We start from the raw sequence: 22,908 nt of genomic DNA on the forward strand, positions 1-22,908 counted from the left end.
GAAAAAGCAGGTTCTTGTCACATTTTTTTTTAAACTACTCATTGAAGGGGTTAAATAGTATAACAGTTTTTGTAGATCAGGTCGGGCTGGACGTAGCGATACCAAATACATGTGCTTTTTTTGTTTATTTTTGTTTTTAACATAAATATATGTATTTTTTTGTATCATTTTTTATGCTTTTTTTTTAATTTTGGAGGTTTTTTAACTTTTTTTTTTACTTAGTCCACATGTAGGATTTTAACTTTTCTTAGTCTGATCGCTGGTATAATGCATTGCCAAGCACCTTGATGGCAAGGCTTTATACTGTCAGTGTGAGGCTGAAAATCACCTGACAGACCCTGCTGCAGGCTAGGTCTGACAGGCCACCGTACATGGCAGACCCAGAGGTCACCATGCGACTTTCGGCTGCCATGGCAATCTCCGGCTCCCCCGTAATCGTGTCACAGGGGAGCCGGAGAAGTAAGAGAAGGAGCGTACTTTTTCTCTCTTACTTCTATGCCCCACGATTGCTATTGTTCGCGACACATAGCAAAGGCTTAACATCATCAGGTCATTATCCAATGAGGTCTCAATGATGTCTCCAGTTAGAACTACCATTCTGCTCCTGAAACACTGCGATTGCGGCACTCAGGTGGTCACGATCTCCTCCATAATCACAGACTGTAGTATAACATCGGCTGTACAAAGCCTAGCAAGCACCGAAGTTTATTTACAGTCGGCAGTCGGGAACAAGTTAAGCTGCAGATATACATCATATAAAAATGTTAAATATTTTATATACATGCTTAACAAATGTGTATTATTTAGATAATTGCTTTTCAATAATTTTCTAATAACCACTTAATGCTCTAAATTATTTCATTTTTTTTGTAGATGTGTGACTTTACAAGAAAAAATAATATAGTCAAGTAACATAGTCAATAAAAATTCTTTAAAAAAAGAAAATGACTACTTCTCTGTGTGAGTTCTTTGATGTCTAGTAAGATTTGCTTTCTGAGTAAAATATTTCCCACATTCTGAACAGAAAAATGGCTTCTCCCCAGTGTGATGTCTCTGATGTATAACAAGTTTGGATTTCTCGCTATAACTTTTACCACATTCTGAACAAGAATACGGCTTCATCCCTGAGTGCAGTTTCTGATGTATAACAAGATTTGATCTCCGATTAAAACATTTGCCACATTCTGAACATAAAAATGGCTTCTCCCCTGTATGAAGTCTCTGATGTGGAACAAGTTTGAATTTATCGCTATAACTTTTCCCACATTCTGAACAAGAATACGGCTTCATCCCTGAGTGCAGTTTCTGATGTATAACAAGATTTGATCTCCGATTAAAACTTTTGCCACATTCTGAACATAAAAATGGCTTCTCCCCTGTGTGAAGTCTCTGATGTGCAACAAGTTTGGATTTCTCGCTATAACTTTTCCCACATTCTGAACAAGAATACGGTTTCACCCCTGTGTGCAGTCTCTGATGTATAACAAGATTTTTTTTCCGATTAAAACATTTCCCACATTCTGAACATAAAAATGGCTTCTCCCCTGTGTGAATTTTATGATGTGCAACTAAATATACCTTCTTTTTAAAACATTTCCCACATTCTAAACATGAAAATGACTTCTCCCCTGTGTGAGTTTTCTGATGGCTAACAAGATTTGTTTTCTGATTAAAACATTTTTCACATTCTGAACATGAATATTGCTGTTTCACAGTGTGAGTTCGCTGATGTCTATCAAGAGCTGATTTAGCACTAAAAGATTTTCCATATTCTGAAGAAGAAAATGGCTTCTCACTTGTGTGAGTTCTCTGATGTCTAACAAGATTTGATTTCTGAATAAAACATTTCCCACAGTCTGAACACGAAAATGGCTTTTCCCCTGTGTGAATTCTCTGATGATTAACAAAACTTGTTTTCCAAATAAAGTATTTCCCACATTCTGAACATGAAAATGGCTTTTCACCAGTGTGAATTCTCTGATGTGTAATAAGTTTGAATTTCTCGTTGTAACGTTTCCCACATTCTGAACAAAAATATGGCTTCACCCCTGTGTGCAGCCTTTGATGTTTAGCAAGATTTGTTCTCTGATTAAAACATTTCCCACATTCAGAACATGAAAATGGCTTCTCCCCTGTGTGAATTTTATGATGTGCAACTAAATATACCTTCTTTTTAAAACATTTCCCACATTCTAAACATGAAAATGGCTTCTCCCCTGTGTGACTTCTTTGATGTGTAACAAGATGTGATTTCTTTGTAAAACATTCCCCACATTCTGCACATAAAAATGGTTTCTCCTGTACGTGAGCCATTTGATGTTCATTAGCCTTTCGGTGACTTTTATTCTGCATATCAATCTTTGAAGAAGCAGAAGAAGGGACCTGTTGAAAAGTATCAGTTGATAGCTTTCCTCTGAGAAGGACTGGAGGTCCTGGTATACTGCCATGCTCTTCACATGAATCTGTTGTGATACTATTATCTCCTGTAACATCTGAATATATCAAATGTCCATCTGAGCTCCTGCCAAAGTCATTTGCTGAGGATAAAATAGATTTTATTTAAGTAACATTTCCTTGAAAGTATATTAAGATGACTATATTTTTTTAACATTTCCATATAAATTAAACTTAAATTCAATTATCACCTAACACAGTTGACCAAAAAGCAAAGACTAACATACTATGATTGTGGGTCACCAAGTTCAAGTTTTCACAACTATTGAAGCCATCTTCTCCCTAGGTTCATGTTTAATTGCGCCTGTCACCAATCATTTCCAGTAACATGTTCAGCATCATAAAGTGTCTGTAAGTCAGTGCTATTAGGTGGTGTCCGTGTCATACCCTCCCTGACAGATACATACAATGTCCCACAGAACAGGATACATGGGTTGAGCTGTAAGGTCTTGTACAACTATGCTATGGTTTTATCCATAATAGTCTGTTGCTGGACATTTTTGTCAGTACCTGGTTATTTCATAGATGGATTAAAGGCTACCGACTCCTCTGAGTATGAAAAATCAGTAAGACGTATGTGACAAATGTCTTGTAGTCAATAAAATTGGAATAACTGAGTTTAATTGCGACTTCTCTGCATTTAGTGGTTACTACTCACCTGTGCAGTTGTCTGTAGGAATCTCCTCTTTACACCGCTCATCACCCCTCACATATGACTCTGTAGTATTAACATAGGTCAGATCTTCACCCTGAAACAAATTGTAAAAGTTACAGATACATGAAAATGTAGTATGACAACCAAAAATGACACAATAGCAGTAGTTATCACAGAGCTGCAGGTCTCCTGTATAATCCAACCTGTTGGCTCCTAATTCTAACCACCAGTCTCCATAACCAGAAAATTGTTAGAAGATCCAGACAACATCTAATGTCTATGATCAGCTTTATCCTGTCATCTCCACCAAGTATAAAACATGCACTGAATGGCCACTTTATTACAGACATCATATAGTAGCACGAAGGGTCTAGTTTGACCTTTAGAACCTCAGTAATTCATTGCGTCATAGATTCCGCTATGAAGAAATCGTTAATCAAGAATATTGGCGACGTCAGGATTGCTCATTTGCCCAATGAAACGTAGTTTTCCTATTCAGACAACTATTGGTACAGGTCACCTGTGGTTATAGCTAGAGTTGAGATAGTACCTAACTATTCGTACTCACTATATTCATAATGAATACTGTCTAATACTCGCATATTCGTTCTGAAAAGTGTGTGCAATGCAAGTCAATGGGGAAAAACTCGCAAAGTAACAGGTAACTTAAATGCCGTACAATGCGAGTTTTTCCCCCATATAGAAAATTGTGTATTGAGAGTTGGCTATTCAGTGTATAATACTGGTAAAACAGGACTGAACACAAGACCTTCACAGCCGTCTACACATCATATCATAGGGAGAATTCATGACACCTTCTCTCCATTTACCTGATCATGCTGAGGAACTATGGGATCTTCTTGTTTACAGTCTTGTGGAAGAAGAGGACGGGGACATCTCTCTGGTGTTGTCCTCTCACTGGATAGAACTGGAGAAAAAAAAAACATTAATAGGAGACTTATAGCTGTCCACAAATATCTGAAGGGATGTCACAGTGTAGAGTGATCATCCTTATTCTCATTTGCACATGGAAACACGAGAAGCAATGGAATGAAACTAAAAGGGAGAAGATAAGGCCCCTTTACACACTGAGACTTTCTAGCAATCCCACCAGCGATCCCGACCTGGCCGAGATCGTTGGAAAGTCTCTGGTGAGCTGTCAAACAGGCAGACCTGGCCAATGACGCAGCAGCGATACGGACATGCAGAACGACCTAGATGGTCATTGGGTACGTGTCAAAGCAGCTATTTGAAAGGGAACGCTGGGTCTAAGTCGCTAACGAAGTCGTTGTAACGGTGTCAAACACACCGATGCATGCTGCGCAGCGGGAAACAAAGGACCAAAAAATGTTCCTGAAAGATTTGTACCGATCCACTAATGCGTTTCACACACTGCAATGTCACTGGGGAGGTTTAGGCTTTTTCAGCCCCGGAAGAAGCATTTTAGCTAGGTACCCATCATAAAGAGATACGCCTTGGTGCTGGCCGCTGGACTCACATAAAACGTGCCTTTTTATGTGAAAAGGGTCTTAAATTTTAAAATGTGTTTGTGCCACCCTCGTGCCAGCAGCCGGGCTGCTCGGATCCGGATCCACAGTGTGGCTCGAGGGATTTTTCCGGACCCGGGGGTCGCGCGGACACCTCAAATAAAAGGGATTGTACGTGATTTGCTGTAAACTGTCTGTGACGCCACCCATGGTGTGTGGTGAAGTGTGGCACCACCACTGCTGTTGTGGGGCACAAGGGGGCGATGGGATGGCAGCTGGATGTTAACCCCTCCGTGGGTAGGGATGGATGCCCCGGGGCCCAGTGTCTCTGTGCTGAGGGTGGTGATGGCAGGGTACGGCGCGCCCGACGAGTCTAGTGTTAAACCAAGGTGATGGTGGCCGGCCGCCACGGCCAGGTGTATTCAGGTCCCACACCCGGGCTTGATGGTCTGCACTACTGCACTAGTTCCTTTGCACTACTGTAAGTTCTCTTTGGGCTCTCCGGTATGGAACATGGAAGCCCGCTCCCAGAACTACGGGTTGGGGACGTGCCCGCTGACGCTGGCCCTTGGGATCTATAGGGCCGTGGCGGATGCCCTGTCCCCCGCGGTTGGCTGATATCTGCTTTTCGGACTTTGGTTGGGACAGGACCTGTAATCCTGCCCTCAAATGGGTAATTAGATAGGCCGTTGGTTCTGGTCCTGGCTTCAGGGTTCAAGTACCCCCTCTCTGTGCACGGTTTCCGGGTCGGTTCTCCGGTGTCGGTACCGGCGGGCTCGAACCCTGCCCCGGTTCACCTCGGATCTCCGGCAGCCGTCTTCCCGTCTCTTGTCAGACACGGACCACCGTCTGCCACCTAGCCAGTACGCCGGGGCTCCAACCCCGACGCCTTTCCTTTCTGAACTTGAGCTTCACCTCCTCACTACTCCACTCCTCTTATCCTGAACTTAGACTGCTTGTACTTTTCCCGCCCTGGGTTCCCCAGACCCCTTAGGTGGGCGCTCTTCATCCGCCTGGTCCCGCCCACTGGTGTGCCTTTCCTACCCTGGGGGGGTGACTAGGGTTTCAGGTCGGCTGTGCGTAACCCTGTGTGGGATGGTGTTATGCGGGGGCCTAAACTGTGTGACTACTTGCTTTTGCCAGGGCGTCACATATTTCCCTAGCGGAAATCCATGTCCAAATTCCTGTATTTAATGTGTGCATGCCTTAGCAATTCAGAGTGCAGCTGTTTATTTGTTCAAACAGAGGATGGACAGATATCTGTCTGAGATAGTTTAGGGAATCCTGCATTCAGCAGGGGGTTGGACAAGATGACCCTTGAGGCCCCTTCCAACTCTAACATTCTATGATTCCATGAAACACATACTCTACAAGGACTAACTTAATTCTTTACATACAGATAATTATAGGCCGTGTGTATTTAGTCCTGTCTATTACCTGGTGATGTGAGGGGCTGGGGAACCTCCATCATGATGTCCTTGTAGAGATCTTTGTGTCCTTCTAAATACTCCCACTCCTCCATGGAGAAATAGACGGTGACATCCTCACACCTTATAGGAACCTGACACATACAATGATACTGTCATCCCCCGATCCCTTCATAGCGTTACTGTATAATGTCCCAGCATTCCCAGCAGTGTCACCTCTCCAGTCAGCAGCTCAATCATCTTGTAGGTGAGTTCTAGGATCTTCTGGTCACTGATGTCCTCATGTTTCAGGGGGTGAGGTGGAGGCCCTGTGATTGGGCTCAGGGGTCTTCTCCATCCCTCAGACACAGGGTCCTGACAGCGATCACTAGAGGTCTTCACTACTGTGTAATCCTGGTTATGGAGAGACACATTAATAAATCTCACTACAGACATTTCCAGAGTCCTCACCTCTCCAGTTCTGTCCATCTGTTATTCCCATAGATAAGAATGATGTAATGTGACGTCATCAGAATCTCTCACCTCTCCAGTAAGCCGGAAGAGGATCTCTAGGGTGAGGTGTAATATCCTCTCCGCCATCTTGTCCCTGTCCCCATCCATCCTTGATTGGTCAGTTAGGAGAATTCTCTTATATAGAAGATCTGAGAGGATCCGATTTTGTAGGGATCTGAATGGGGAGAAAGTGATGATGTAACATCATAAAGATCCCATGTAAGAAATCTCCGGAGCTGTTACCGGCTTCACATGATCACTACATCCAGTCCTGGCCCTGTCCTGCCCCCGGTATAACACACAATCCAACTATAGCCACACACAGAGATTTATCACAGAATATCTGCGATCCAGCACCAAAAACAGAACAAATTTAAAAGGAAAAATCTAAAATATCTCAATCTGGAAAACACCAGTTTGTTTTATAATTTCACTACCTGAGTGGTGACGCTCGTTTCTGTTCTCTACCCCTGGTAAAATGCCAGTTGGCGTCCTCTGCTATTCCCAGCTCCGCTCAGGTCCCGTTCCTCCATCTTTTGGCAGCTTCTAACGGCCCAGACGTCAGAGACAACAGTCACAAGCTCTAACTGCAATCCATCCAATGAAAACTACTAACACTGACCTACAAAGCCATCCTTAATCTGTCCCCTCCATACATCACTAATTCCTGATATATTCCCACACGTTCTCTCTGCTGCTCCCAAATCTTCTTCTTTCTCTCCTCCACACTTGAATATTCCTCACTCAACCACTTCCAAGACGTCTCCCAAGTATCCCCCATCCTCTGGAATTTTGTGCCCCAACACGTTATTCACCACATGCAAACCTTTCAGATGGAACTTGGAAACCCAGGAAATCTTCCTGCCTGTAATGACCACGCTACCATCTCAAAACCACCGGAGCCACGACAACCTCCAACCTACTGTGTCCTTCCTCATTATCCTGTAGAACGTGAGCTCGCAGAGAAGGGTCCTCTTCCCTCTGTACTAGTCTGTCATTGCTAATTCGCTCAGTGTAAGTTATACTTGTATTCTTCATATAATCCCAAACCACAGAACCAAAGATGCTCTAACAATACATAATAAGTCCATGAGAGCCTCGCCCTGGCTCATAAGGGTGCGTTACTTGCTGCAAAATCGCTAACGATATATCGTCGGGGTCACGTCGTTAGTGACGCACATCCGGCACCGTTAGCGACATCGCAGCATGTGACACTAAGGAGCAACAATCAACGATCGCAAAAAAGGTCAAAAAACGTTGATCGTTGACACGTCGCTCCTTTTCATAATATCGTTGGTGGTGCATGCCGCTGGTTGTTCGTCGTTACTGCGGCGTCACAAATAGCGATGTGTGACACCGCAGGAATGACAAACATCTCCTTACCTGCGTCCACCGCCAATGAGGAAGAAGGGGGGTGAGCGAGATGTTCCGGACGCTCATCTCCGCCCCTCCTCTGCTATTGGGCGGCCGCTTAGAGACACCGCAGTGACGCCGAATGCACCTCCCCCTTGAAGGAGGGATTGTTCGGCGGTCATAGCGACGTCGCTGAAAAGGTATGTGCGTGTGACGCTGCCGTAGCGATAATATTCGCTACGGCAGTGATCAACAAATGTCGCACGAACGACGGGTGCTATCGCTAGCGGTGTCACAGCGTGTAAAGCACCCTTAAGACTTGGATGGAGTAGTGACTTCTGGTCCATCCAGCAAACAATGGAGGGATCCAGCAGGTCACAACCAACAGAACAGGACTGGAGCAGCGCCAGGAATAGCAGAAGATAGCAGCTGGTAATGGTAAGTGTTATTAGGGGCCGGGAATATGCATTAGTGATACCGCTCCCGAAGGGGAATAAAAACAAAAACTGTAGATGATTGGTACATTAAATATTTCATTAAAAAAAAGAAATAAGGTGCAGGAGCCTCCACAGAGATCGGACGGCAGAACCGGGGCCGTCAGTAACAGATAATGATAGAACATTAATATCTCCTGATAGTGACAACATGGAGCGGGCAGCGGCCATAATGGAGACTGGACAGTAACAGAGCAGTGAGCGGCGTCAGGAGGGAAGTGACCCAATCTAATCCCATACAGACAGATCTCCTGATAGAGCCGCACAGACGGGAACACGTTCTGTCTCCTGGAGTGTGAGCGCAGCACTGAGGGGGTTAATGTAATGGGGAATCTCCACATACCTCCTCCTGCAGAGCCGCACACTGGATATATGGCTGCTCTGTGCTTCCAGGACCTGTGATGATATCACATGGAGGGGAGGAGTCAGGGGTCACATGATCAGCTCCTCAGTGTGTGCAGGACTCTCATGGTGCTGGGTGAGGTGCAGTTATGTGAGGGGTCAGGAGTAGTGATTCTCGGGCGGACTCGAGTACTGAGTATAATGGAAGTCAGTGGGAAACTCCCACACCGCCCAACTTTCGAAGAACAGAAGGAGGGATAGACTTTACGCTCCAGCAAATTTTGAAGCCGCCCCTAGCCGCACCAATAGCCACACCCATTTGGCAGTGAGGGACGTTCAGCAGACGCCCCGGACTGTTCATTCATAGTCGGAGCAGCCAGAACGTCCTCATCTTCATGTCGCTTAACTATACAATATCTGACTGTTTTGTGCCTATAAGGCCGTGTTCACACGTTGCAGAACTCCTGTGTTTTGTTTCTGCCGCCGACTGCACCAAACTACACAATAACAATCTTCTCTGATTATTGCATTGTTGACACATTTTTAGGCCTTTTCCCCATTATTTGATGTATTTTTGGTGCAGATGTGAAGCTGCTTTTGTAGGTGTTTTTATATAATACAGGAAAGCTTTTACTTTGCCCTTAAAAAAGTAACTGCAGATTATTTCATGTGCTTTTTTTAGTTTCTAGAGAAAAAAAAGCACCAAAACAGCAGCGTTCAGCAGCGTCTTTCCATGAATCACATCCACTTTGCTTGGACAGATAAACACAGCTAAAATCCTGAGCAAAAAAAGCAGTAGAAAAACCCGACATTTACGCTACATGTGAACACGGACTAAATGTCATATACTCATAGAATGGTAGAGTTGGAAGGGACCTCAAGGGCCATCGGCTCCAACTGCCTGCGAGTAACGACTTTCCTAAATCATCCCAGATATATGTTTATCCAGATTCCTTTTAAAGATTTCCATTGATGGAGAGCTCACCACCTCCCATGGTATAGAATCATAGAATGGTGGAGTTGGAAGGGACCTCAAGGGCCATGTCCAAGCAAAGTGGATGTGATTTCATGAATTCTCCGCCTGTACTGCTTCAAAGAACACTGCTAAACTCTGTGGTATGGGTATTTTTTCTCTCATTAGGCTTCTATGTAGTCCCTGAAAATACGCAAGCAAAAAAACCCTGCCATTGCATTTTCACACGCAGAATAAAAGCTTTTCAGTAGTATTTAAAAAGCATTAAAAACCCAGATTCACTGCGGCAAACGTATCAAATAAGGGGGAAAACAAAAAAAAAATGCAGCAACAATGCAATAGTCAGAGAAAATTGTTATTGTGATGTGGACACCTGGAGAAAAAAAACGCAGTCTTTATGGCCTCAGCGTTACACTTTTAGTAATTTTTTTATGGATTTAATGGAGAAATATAGTTAATCACGCCATGTTTTACACCATCTATTCATCCCCATAAATAACACAGGGTAACAATTTTTTTTTTTTCATTTTCTGTTGTTTAAGGTTTTAGAACTATTATATTCTATATATTTATACTATATATTTCTGCATCACTGATTCCAAATCTGAAATCCGTTTTTGGTGCTCTATTTTTTTGCAACTTTAATTTCTTTTTGTTACAGTTTATGGCATGCATTAATTAATAAATTTGAGTTAAAGGGCAACGACTTTTGATGTAAGGACCACAGCAGTGACTGTTATTTCTGTCTGATCCATACAAAGAGCATCGGCAAGAAAAAACGGCATATGAATATATCCTAATATTCCTTCAGCAATACGACCTATCCCACACTCTGAGACACGCCCAGTTCCAGTTTTCAATGGTTTTATTTCTTGTAAGAACAAAGAAAGTGAACATGGTGATCCAATGTATTTTGATAAGAAGCATGAGGAAATGAATGTAGAATCTTAAGGGTCTTCTTCTGATGCCAAGCAGTCATAACACCTCAGCAGTTTACCCAACCCGAATTGAATGATTTAGTAAGAGATTTGGGCCTATCACAAAAGCAGCTGAGTTATTAGCCTCCATGCTTCATGAAAAGAATGTAATACACCGGTCAGCTAAAATATCCCATTTCAGGAAGCATGAACACATTTTTGTGGACTTTTTTCCGAAGACAAACACTTTGTTTTCTGTCATGATATTAGTAGTCTTCTCAGCCAGGTAGGTGTTACCACTTACAGTCCAACAGAATGGCGGCTATTTCTTGACAGCTCTAAACAAAGTCTGAAATGTGTTCTCCTACATAACGGTAATATTTATGCAGCGGTTCCAATTGGTCATTCAGCTCATCTGTGAAAAGATTATAATGACATAAAAATTGTCCTCGACTTACTGAAGTACAAGGAGCATAATTGGATCATTTGTGTAGATCTTAAAATTGTAAATCTCCTGCTAGGACAACAGAGAGGTTTCACGACATATCCTTGTTTTCTGTATTTGTGGGACAGCCGAGCTCGGGAGAAACACTGGACACAGAAGGAATGGCCGAAACATGAAGCTCTGGAAATATGGATGCAAAATATTGTGAATGAACCTTTAGTTGATCGAGAAAGGATCATTTTTCCCCACTTCACATCAAACTTGGTTTAATTAAGCAGTTTATTCAGGCTTTGAATAGAGAGTGATTGCTTTCAACATATTATTACTGCTTTTCCTGCCTTATCTTTCGAGAAGATAAAAGCAGGTGTATTCGATGGACCTCAAATTCGAACCCTCATATGTGATGAAAAATTTGCCAAGAAGATAAGTAAGGAGGAGAAAGAAGCATGGCAGGCTTTTGTGGCAGTTACAAAAAACTGCATTGGCATCAGAAAACTATGAACTTCTGGTTCAAAGAATGCTGTTGGCTTTTCACGACATTGGATGTAACATGAGCGTTAAGATTCACTTCCTGAACAGTCACCTTGATAAGTTTCCCAAAAATCTTAGAGCTGTTAGTGATGAGCAGGGAGAACACTTTCATCAAGATCTGAAGACTATGGAAGAGCTTAATGAGGGGCGATGGGACAAAAATATGGTGGCAGACTACTGCTGGAGCGGCAAATGAGATTATCTTCAACAAGTACACAAAATGTAAGAGCTACAAATGAAATTTTTGCCTGAATAGAATTTAAATAAGTTTTGCGCAAATTTTATGATTCAAATAACTGTTTTAATATGTTCTATTTTGAAGACTAATTGTGATGCAATCATATCTTTTAGTATTTAATGCATTACATTATTAAATTTTCATAAAGCTGATGCCCAAGAAGACATTCTACTTCATTATGTTAAAGTAAATGTTTAATTTTGTACAATAGGATGAAAACCTCAAATCTTGAATTTAAAAAAAACCTGTAGTTTTAAACCAAAATGTTTTTTATTAAAGATTTTATACAATACATAAATCAGACAAAATCAGGGTCAATACCCCAAAATCCCCATCCCTCCCTCCCCCCAAGTGAAAAGAAAATAAAAAAAATCACGTATTTGACTGTTCACCACGTGTGATGAATAGATGTCGTAGTTCTCTTTAGAAAATACAATGTCCAAGGGTATTTGAGAGGACCAGAATCATCAACATTCTCATCCCGGTTAACATCATGTATGCCAAACGTTAGATAAAAGCAAGCAATGAGTCCATAGAAGGGAGTGACAGTTCCCGCATCCATACAACATTTCAGTTATTTATACCATGGCTTAAAACAAGCCCAATCTGAACCTAAATAAGTCCCTAGATGCCAGACTGGAGTCATCTATCCACGGGGCCCAGATCTTTTCAAATTTGGCCATACAATTCCGTTTTAAGTATATTCCCTTCTCCAGGTATACCATCCAATTGATCTTGTTAACAAACTCTGATGTGGTTGGAACCTGATCTGAAATCCAATATTGTGCTATTAATTTCCTTGCCATATATAACATACGGGCAACTGCCACTTTACCCTCCTCCTCCATCTTCAGGTCTTCGATATAACCCAGGATACATACAAAGGGGGTGAGGCTCAGATCTATGGGATACACTCTATTAATGGTTGAAGTCACGCCTCTCCAAAACACCTCCAAACTAGGGCAAGACCACAACATGTGGAGCATGGACGCTGAGTCCGCCCCACATCGTGGACAAGTGGAGTCCGGTCTGGCACCTATGTCAAACAAAAATATTGGGGTACGATAGACTCGATGAATCACATACAGCTGAGACAATCTGTGGGCTTTCCCCAGAGACAGATCAGGTATTCTTTCCAATATTTCTGCCCACTGATTTTGTTTTCAATAGGACCCAACTCTTGTTCCCATCTCCCTTTAGAGTTCGGTGAATGATGCCTTATTAGCCTGTCCAGTACTTCACCATACAATACAAATATCAAACCAGATGAACCAACCACTTGAGAAAGCTATTCTCTGAATTAGTTTATTGCGTTGGATCGCATGGTCGGCTATACTGACTTCAGCACGGTATGCATGTCTTAATTGAAGGTATTTATAGAACTCGCCGTTCAAAAACCCAAACTCCAATTGTAACTTGGAGAACTCTTTAAAGCTATCCCCGTCCAGTACCTGCGTGAGTCTGACCAACCCTCTCCCCCTCCAGCCTCCAAACCCCTCAAAACCCCAAAATATAAAAAATAAACCCCAAAGTTTATTTAGGTTGGGCAGCCATGACGTATCCCAGACAGAGGTAAACTGCGAAGGTCCCTTGATGTCCTGCATATCTTTAATTTTATCCCATAACTTATGTATCAACATAAGGGTAGGCGTAGTTTCCAGGAACGAGTGAAATCTACCTGATTCCAGGACCTCATAAAGACTAGATGATTTGAAATGTTGCAGCAATAAGACTCTTTGCGGGTCTCCCCCCCCGGATCATCCCACCCTCGGATATGTTGCATTTGGGTGGCTGCAAAGTACGCCCATGGATTCGGCAGAGAGTCCTCCTTTGCGTTTATTTCTCTGTAGCATTTCTAATTTAATTCTTGGACTATGTTGTCCCCAAATCAGTTACCTAAAAAGTGAATTAACTTTCTAGAAATATCTCTGGGGTATCCAGTGTGGAGAATTATGTAGGATGTACAGCAGCTGAGGCATCCAAATAATTTTCACCAGGTTCGCCCGTCCCACCACCGACAGAGGTAGCCAGGTCCATATGTCAACTTTATCCTTACATTTTTTAAGAATTGGGGTCAGATTGAGTTTAGTGTAATCATTCACTCTGGCGGTAACGTTAATTCCCAAATATTTAAATTGCAAGGAGATCTGCAGTCCTTAAGAAGCATATCTAGGAATATTATTCAAGTTATCTACAGGGAGTAGCACAGACTTCCCCCAATTTATAGCTAGCCCAGAATAACTTCCAAACTGCTGAATCAACTCCATGGCCAATGGTAATGAGACCATTGCATCTGACAGGAAGAGGAGAGTATCATCCGCATATAGAGCAACTTTTTCCTCCCAATCCCCTCTTCTAAAGCCCGTTATATTTAAATGTCGGCGTAGAATCTCAGCCATGGGCTCTATAGCCATTGCAAACAGAAGAGGTGAGAGAGGACACCCCTGACGAGTGCCCCTAGCCAAATTAAATGTTGGAGTAAGCCTGCCATTAACACGAACTCTGGCAATGGGCCCGCCGTATAATAATTTTACCCAGGAGATAAAGTCCTCACCCAGCCCAAACTTGCGAAGAACCGCCCACAAAAAGCTCCATTCAATAGAATCGAATGCTTTGGCTGCGTCTAGGAAGCAGATAACTCTGTCCCCCGGATTATCTGCTGGAAGTTGTAAATTGAAGTGAAGGCGCCTATTGTTAACCGCTGTAGATCTAGAGGGCATAAAGCCGGACTGGTCAGAATGAATCAGAGAGGAAATCACCTTGTTTAATCTAGATGCCAATACCTTGGCTATGATTTTGATTTCTGTGGTAAGGAGAGATATCGGTCTATATGAATCAGGAAGTAAGGGGTCCTTACCTGGTTTAAGTATGACCACCACGATGGCCTCCTGCATTGATGAAGGAAGGTGGCCCGTCTCAACCGCCCCTCGGAACGTAGCCAGAAGCTGCGGCAATAGGATGTCCCCAAATTTTTTGTATATTTCTATGGGAAGACCATCCGATTCCGGGGACTTTCCGTTAGACATGGAAGTCACTGCCAGCTGCAGTTCCTCCAATTGCAGGGGGCCATTTAGATAGGTCTGATCCGCCTCAGAGAGCCTAGGAAGATACCCTCAAGATATAAATCAATCTGGTCCTCATTAAAGCTTAGTTTGGAAGTATATAATTGCTGGTAAAAGTCAGCAAAAACCTGCAAAATCCTCTCCGACTCATTGACCACAGATCCCGTGGAGTCCCTTACCGCCCCAACAAAGGAGTTTCCCTGCTGTGCCCTAGCTATTACAGCTAATAGATGCCCTGCCTTTTCCCCCTCTTCAAAAAATTTGTGCTGTGAGAACATCCGCCTATTCTTGGCCTTTTCCCTGAGGTGAATATTATATGACTTCTGGGCCTCCTTCCACTCCAACAGATTCTGAGTGGTTGCCGATTCTATGTACTGACGTACCGTAGACTGGACCCTGTCCCTCAGAAATACTCCAAACTGACGTGATCGGGTCTAAGATCTGCTAATCCCCTGTATTAATGGGACAAGCCTTCATGGCATCCCATATAATATTTTGAGAAATATCCTCCTGGACATTTTCTTTAAAGTAATGGTTTAAAGTAATAGCAATAGGGTCAGCCTCAATAATTTGCAGCCAAAAAGGGTTCAGGGACCAGGTGGCAAGGGCCGGGTCAGGCTCAGGGAGAAGTTGGAGGCAGGTCACCATGGGGAATGATCCGAGATGGCTCTAGGTAGGTAAGATACCGACTCCACTAGTGTCAACACTCCCGCAGACCCCAGTGTCATGTCAATTCTGGATAGGGTTTCATGTGACTTAGAGTAACAGGAGAATTGGTGAATCCCCGGGTGTCCAACCCTTCACACATCTGTCAGTGCCAGATCTTTTAGCGTCTCACCAAAACTGGAAATAGGCAGTGTCACAAGAGACGGGTCATTGTTAAATTTGTCCCAATATGGGTGAATAGTGTTATTGAAATCCCCCATACATAGCACCTGTACATCCGAATTCTCCTGCATAGCCTCGGCCACCATCTTTATGACCCCGTTATTGTAGGGTGGAGGGATGTATACCCCTATTAGTAACAACTCTTTGTTCAGAATTTTACACCGGACACAAAGAAACCTCCCCTCCTTGTCTACTTTTGATGCAATGGATTCAAACGGTATGGCTTTATGTATCAATAGGCTGACCCCCCTGGAGTAAGATCAAAAAGTAGAATGGTAACTATACCTAATCCATGATCTATTCAGGTATGTTATTTTTTCCTTATCTAAGTGGGTTTCCTGTAGACAGACTATAGCAGGAAAATGATCCCTGACAAAGTCCATAACTGCCGCCCTCTTTGTGGGATCACCCAGACCACGGACATTCCACATTAAGATGTTAACCTTCCCCGCCATACCAAACGAGTAGAAACATTTTGCATTCCTAACAATCCCTCAATGACATCATACACTCTTGGTCCCATACCTGTAGAACCCTAGAAGACAGAATCATGTACAGAACTACGACATTAGCAATATCATGCTTTCTTAGTTTCCCATAAAACCCGAACGAAACAACACATTCAAAAACATTGAAGCCGACCAGAGGACACCAATTCATCCTGCAACCTGGCATGAAGCTCTAAAAAGAAGAAAAAAAAAAAAAAGAGGGTGCGACAAAGAAAAAGGGAGGATCACCCCCGGAGACGCTGCCTCCTCAAAATGACATAGCCAAATTCTGTGACCACTGGGCCATAGTGGTTCTAGAGAAGAAGAGGAAACAATCCTGTAGCCGTGAATATCTACCGATTATTGACCGGTAGAACTTGACCTTGAGAAGAAAAAAAAAAAAAAAGGAAGAAATGGAAAGAGATTTTTCTTTTTTCTGTCTTTTCCCTTTATATCTCCATACAACTAAATTAAACATCCCCTGGATTTCTCCTCCTTGTAGCAGAGGTTGTAATTTAATTCAGCAGCACCAGGGTTTCTCCTCTCCCCCCTCCTCATTGTTGCATAGATTGCTTGATTCGCTGCTCGTTCAGATCCAGCCACCGGAGGGCATCCTTCGGATTTTCAAAGAAAAAGATCTCGTTTAGTGCTGCCACTCTAAGCCTTGCTGGGTATAATATGGAGTAGGAGATATGCAGAGCCCTCAAGCGCCGCTTTACATCAATGAAGCACGCCCTTCGCTTCGATATCTCCACGGAAAAGTCTGGGAAAAATGAAACTCTGTAACCACTGACCATGACGTCTCCCTTGTTGCGGGCTGCGCGTAGGATGGCATCTCTATCTCTATAGTGGAGCAGTTTAACCAACACCGGTCTCGGAGGGGCTCCCGGTGGCAGTGGTCTTGTGGGAACTCTGTGTGCCCGTTCAACTGCATAGAGTCGTGAAATAACCTCATCACCAAATATCTTGTGCAGCCATTTCTCGAAAAATTCGGATGGATTTGTACCTTCCGTCTTCTCCGGGATTCCGATCACTCTCACATTATTCCTCCTCAGCCTGTTCTCTAAGGCTACTTTCACACATCCGGTTTGAGCTGTGCGGCTCAATCCGGCTGTAAAGTCTATGCAACGGATGCGGTGAAAACACCGCATCCTTTGCATAAGTTTTTTACATGCGGCCGGTCCGTTTTTTGCCGCTTGCGGCATGCTACTGAGCATGCGCAGTGGCAAAAACCGCATGCGGCGGCCGGATGCGTTTTTTGCCGCATCGTGCCGCATCCGGCATCCATAGGGATGCATTGGGAAAAGCGCCGCATCGGCCGGATGCGGCGCGATGCGGTTTTTTTTTGCCGGAGCAAAAAACGTTGCAGGGAACGTTCCATCCGGCAGCCGCATCGGCTAAATCTGCCGCATGCGGCAAAAACCGGACCGAACGGAAGCCCATGCGGCACAATGCGGCACTAATTAAAGTCTATGCAGGAAAAACGCAACCGGCAGCAAAAAAAAACGGTTGCGGTTTTCCTGCAAAGTGCCGGATTGTGCCGCATTGCAAAAGCCGGAGGTGTGAAAGTAGCCTAAGTCATCAGTTTTGTTCATCAGGGCTGCCAGCTGTTGTTCATGACTGCTCACCTTTCTGGACACTTGCGGTAACTTGTCTTCCAAGTCACTTATTCTCCCTTCTGAAGCTGCCATTCTGTCGGATGCTTTTGTGGCGCCCCTGAGGCTTCCGTCGCCACAGGTCATTGCACCCCATCTGCGGTGTGATGCCCCATTCTGGGAGAGGAAGAGAGTGAACTCCGGTCTCCTGGTAAATTCACACTACACCCATTGTTAGGGACACACAGGACCAGGGAAAGTGGCAGGCAACCCTCCCATGCTGCATGCTGAGAGGGGCTGTAAGACCCATCCCTGCTCCCATAGGTTACAGCCTAGCAACTGGGGAGGTGGGAGGAGCCACAGAAAGCAGACACAGATGGGAAAGGTCAAGTTTAGTCAGTTCGCTCAGGGAGTGGGAGAGTGAGGAGTGAGCATGTACGACGAGAAGAGAAGAAAGGGTCGCAGGGCCGCGGGTAGTCCTGTAAGGTACCACGAGCAGTCCTTGTTGGGTACCGCTGCCGAGGGCCCAGAGGCGCTACGGGTAGCTGCAGGCTGCGGTGGCCCGTTCCACAGTGACATCGGTGGAGTGATTAGCTGCGACAGGGGACGGTCCCTAGAAACTGGAGGAGTGAAAAGACAGTCTCCAGACAGTAAAAACCGAGGCCCAGGGAATTGCAAGCTCCCAGGGCCAGAACCCAGTGCAGACCTCCAGAAAAGGGGTAATCAGCCGACAGGTGACCCCCCAGCCTGGAGGCTGTAATGGAGGCCAAGCCAAGTCCATCTACCTAAGGCAAGGCTAGAGAAGACAGCGGAAAAAGAGACACTAAAGAGAGGGAACCGGATTTCACGCTCTGAATCACCCAGAAGACGGAGGTCCCTGACAGTGGTCTCAGCAGTCTGAGGGTCCCTGCAACTGTGACGGAAACTGTGAGTAAAAGAACTGGAACTGCACCTTTGGACTCGTCTCTGTTATTCCATCTGCATAGACACTTACAAGCACCAACTGTGCCCCGGGCATTGCTCCACCTGTGGGGAGCACTACCACCATTGCTGCCATCACATCAGCCCGGTGGTCTCACACAGCAGCGGCGGCTTAATAGCCGCATGCCACAGGTGGCGTCACGAACACAAACATTAACAAGCAAGCCACATATAGTACTGACACCCACCGGGGCCACGGAGCCGGGCCCAGCCACCACTGACTACCACCGGACTAGTCCGGCCCGGCACCGGGTGTCCCATAGCCCTGGGGTGGGCGAGTCAACTTTGGCGTCACGAACAGGATTTCGTGCCCGGTCTAACCGGGTACTGTGCGCCTGAAGAACCGTGTGACAGACTGTGTACTTTACTGAGAAACCGCCGCCATTAGCGCTGCTGAGAGCGGGAAGAAGGGGGGCGTGTCAGAAGAAAGGGCGCGAAGAGAAGCCCCGCCCCCTTGTCCAAGAAAAGAGCGCGAAGCGGTGCCCGCCATAGAAGTCGGAGGAAGAAAAGATGGCGCGTGAAGAAGCTAAAAGGATGGACGCCGAGCAACGAGCGGCCAGAGGAGGAGTGGCCGAGCCGGGACACGCACCTCAGAACCGGGTTGTGTCCTGCGTCCTGGAGAGCGGAGAAGATCCAGCAGCCGCTGCAGAGCCGGGTAAAGAGAGTGACACCCCCAGCCGGCGGAGCCCGGATTGCCAGGTGGGGTTCCTGCCCGGTCCTCCTGCAGGCGCGCGTGCCACGACCGCAGCTCCGATACCAGCACCCTGCAGCAAGACAGCGACCACTAGAACACCGGAGATGCAACTGAGGGGTAAGTCATTTAATGCCCCTGCCGGCGCGAGAGCCCCAACCCCCGCTGCCATGCCCGCGGTCCCTGGAGGGACGCTCGACGCGGCGACGCCGATCCGGGCCGCAGCTACGCCAGGTGCGGCCCGCCAAGATCTCACCGCCGGAGCGACGCCCATCCACACCGCAGCAGCGACTCCAACCCAGGCCGCCGCCATGCCAGGCGCGGCCCGCCAAGACAAAGAGGCAGCCCCAGAAGAGCCAGAGTGGCGCCGTATGGCTGGTAACCCCCTGCAAGCCAGCAGCCTCGTGCCAGCCAGTAACCCTATGCAAGCCAGCAGCACTACCTCAGAGCAGGCCCAGGCCGCAGCATCTTGCAGCGGGCCTGCTACAGCCACGCAGGAGACGCAGATTGTGCTGACCGCTGTCTACCTGCTGCCAGGTGGGGAGCTGGAGAAGAATCCCTACATGTAAAGAAGTAAGAAGCAGCTGAACTGTACATAGCCCCTCATTCTTTTCGAAGAAGTCCCTCATGTTTTGCCCCTGATTCTTTTCGAAGATGACACCCTTTCCTACTGTACTGCCCCTGATGCTTTTTGAAGACGTCACCCCCCATGTTATGTGCTACCGGGCCACTGAACTGGAATGTGGGCCCCGGTGAAAGTGTATGTGTTATGTCCTACCAGGCCACTGGACTTAGTGGCTGGTATGTTGTTTATGTGTCCTATGTAACCAGGCCATTGGACTTAATGGCTGGTTGATTGTCCCTTTATTGTCTGATGGAAAGAAACGAACTGCCGGGCTACTGGACTTGTAGTAGCCAAAAATGTAATTAGTTGCACCCGTTGTGCCCCCTACCAGAATTATGGGGGATTTGCCTGAACCGTGCAATGGACTGGAAGTGCACACTTAGAGTTTTCTTTATAAGAAGTTTGCAACGTTCATGATCTGTACCTCCCATAAAGGGAAGAAATGTTTTACAGTTTATGTTATTGCATACCTAAAATGTTTTGCAGTGTTCCATATGTTTTTGTTGTTTTTCAGCCCGAGGACGTGCTGGGATTTGCTGTGGGGGAGTGTGGCGCCCCTGAGGCTTCCGTCGCCACAGGTCATTGCACCCCATCTGCGGTGTGATGCCCCATTCTGGGAGAGGAAGAGAGTGAACTCCGGTCTCCTGGTAAATTCACACTACACCCATTGTTAGGGACACACAGGACCAGGGAAAGTGGCAGGCAACCCTCCCATGCTGCATGCTGAGAGGGGCTGTAAGACCCATCCCTGCTCCCATAGGTTACAGCCTAGCAACTGGGGAGGTGGGAGGAGCCACAGAAAGCAGACACAGATGGGAAAGGTCAAGTTTAGTCAGTTCGCTCAGGGAGTGGGAGAGTGAGGAGTGAGCATGTAGGACGAGAAGAGAAGAAAGGGTCGCAGGGCCGCGGGTAGTCCTGTAAGGTACCACGAGCAGTCCTTGTTGGGTACCGCTGCCGAGGGCCCAGAGGCGCTACGGGTAGCTGCAGGCTGCGGTGGCCCGTTCCACAGTGACATCGGTGGAGTGATTAGCTGCGACAGGGGACGGTCCCTAGAAACTGGAGGAGTGAAAAGACAGTCTCCAGACAGTAAAAACCGAGGCCCAGGGAATTGCAAGCTCCCAGGGCCAGAACCCAGTGCAGACCTCCAGAAAAGGGGTAATCAGCCGACAGGTGACCCCCCAGCCTGGAGGCTGTAATGGAGGCCAAGCCAAGTCCATCTACCTAAGGCAAGGCTAGAGAAGACAGCGGAAAAAGAGACACTAAAGAGAGGGAACCGGATTTCACGCTCTGAATCACCCAGAAGACGGAGGTCCCTGACAGTGGTCTCAGCAGTCTGAGGGTCCCTGCAACTGTGACGGAAACTGTGAGTAAAAGAACTGGAACTGCACCTTTGGACTCGTCTCTGTTATTCCATCTGCATAGACACTTACAAGCACCAACTGTGCCCCGGGCATTGCTCCACCTGTGGGGAGCAGTACCACCATTGCTGCCAACACATCAACCCGGTGGCCTCACACAGCAGCGGCGGCTTAATAGCCGCATACCACAGGTGGCGTCACGAACACAAACTTTATTCAAAAAGCCACATATTCTACTGACACCCACCAGGGCCACGGAGCCGGGCCCAGCCACCACTGACTACCACCGGACTAGTCCGGCCCGGCACCGGGTGTCCCATAGCCCTGGGGTGGGCGAGTCACTTTTTGCAGGCCCTGACTTATATGAGATATTTCCTCTCTGATTTGTCCCATCTGGGTATTTAGAGTGGTGCCAAATTGCTTAATAGCAGATAATATGTCCTTCAGCGTGGGCTCCTCACCCTGAAAGCTCACATCACCCATGATGACCTGTGTCTCTTGTGGCAGGATCCTGACCATTTTGCAGCAGTGGGGACATCACTTCCTCCATAGCCGATTCACTGCCCTCCTCCCCCTCCTTCTCCATTAACACAGCATACTGGCCCGGATTTATTAGTGATTCCTGCCTGCTCGAACCTGCTGGGCTTTGTAGTGCTCCATGACTGCTTGAGCCTGTCGGACTTTGTGGTGCTTTGTACTTGCCCGAGTCTGCTGGGCCTTGTGGTGCCCCTTGTTTGCCCGAGGCTGCAGGGCTTTTTGATACTCCATACTTGCCCGAGTCTGCTGGGATGCATGGGGTTCCTGGGCCTTGAGGTGCCTCCTGCCTGCTCAACTCCACTGGGCTTTGCAATGCCCTGGGTTTACCCGAGTCTGCTGGGCTCTGTAGTGCCCGCCCAGTGGAGGGGATTCCCCACCACCAGGAGTCCTTGCAAATCCCGCCAGCTTCACTGCCGCGTTTGCTGACGCATTCCTTCCAGCCTTGGCACTCACTGTTTGCTGTCCAGCGCCATTTTGGGACTTTCCCCGCTCCGTGGCTGCTGCTTCCCGCTGCCGTCTGCTAATCTCTCCGGTCATGGCTCTGCACTTTGAGGTAGGTAATATGATCAGGGAGGTGTCCGGTGTCTATTTAGTTGGTAAGTTCAGTCCTGTGGGCCCATTGGAATCAGTAGTTTGCAGCCTCCCCGGGAGCTCTCCTATGCGTCCTCTCTCATGCCCGGTCAGGCCCCGCCCCCAAAAACCCTGTAGTTTACAGAGAAAAAACTAATCTCAGATTTGAGATCAGCACACTCAAATTAAATAAGAACAAGTGTTTTTGTGATGCAACAAAAATTTTGTTCCCCAGTGAATTGATCGCTGTGTTGTTTAGATTGTTATGATTATGAGGACATAAAATATGAACCTGTTATTTGCTG

General features: G+C 46.2%; 1 protein-coding gene across 1 annotated transcript in view; it reads right to left on the bottom strand.

Annotated features, from left to right (window-relative positions):
- Positions 1-719: 719 nt before the first annotated feature.
- LOC142312067 (uncharacterized) overlaps positions 720-22,908 on the bottom strand; it is a 52,825-nt gene continuing 30,636 nt past the window's right edge. Inside the window, exon 7 of the mRNA XM_075350946.1 lies at positions 720-2,234. Within this exon, the coding sequence (XP_075207061.1) occupies positions 949-2,234 (1,286 nt within the window). The 3' untranslated portion in view covers positions 720-948. The remainder of the gene's footprint in view (positions 2,235-22,908) is intronic.

This window comes from Anomaloglossus baeobatrachus, chromosome 5 (genome assembly GCF_048569485.1).
Source record: "Anomaloglossus baeobatrachus isolate aAnoBae1 chromosome 5, aAnoBae1.hap1, whole genome shotgun sequence".
Classification (NCBI taxonomy): domain Eukaryota; kingdom Metazoa; phylum Chordata; class Amphibia; order Anura; family Aromobatidae; genus Anomaloglossus; species Anomaloglossus baeobatrachus.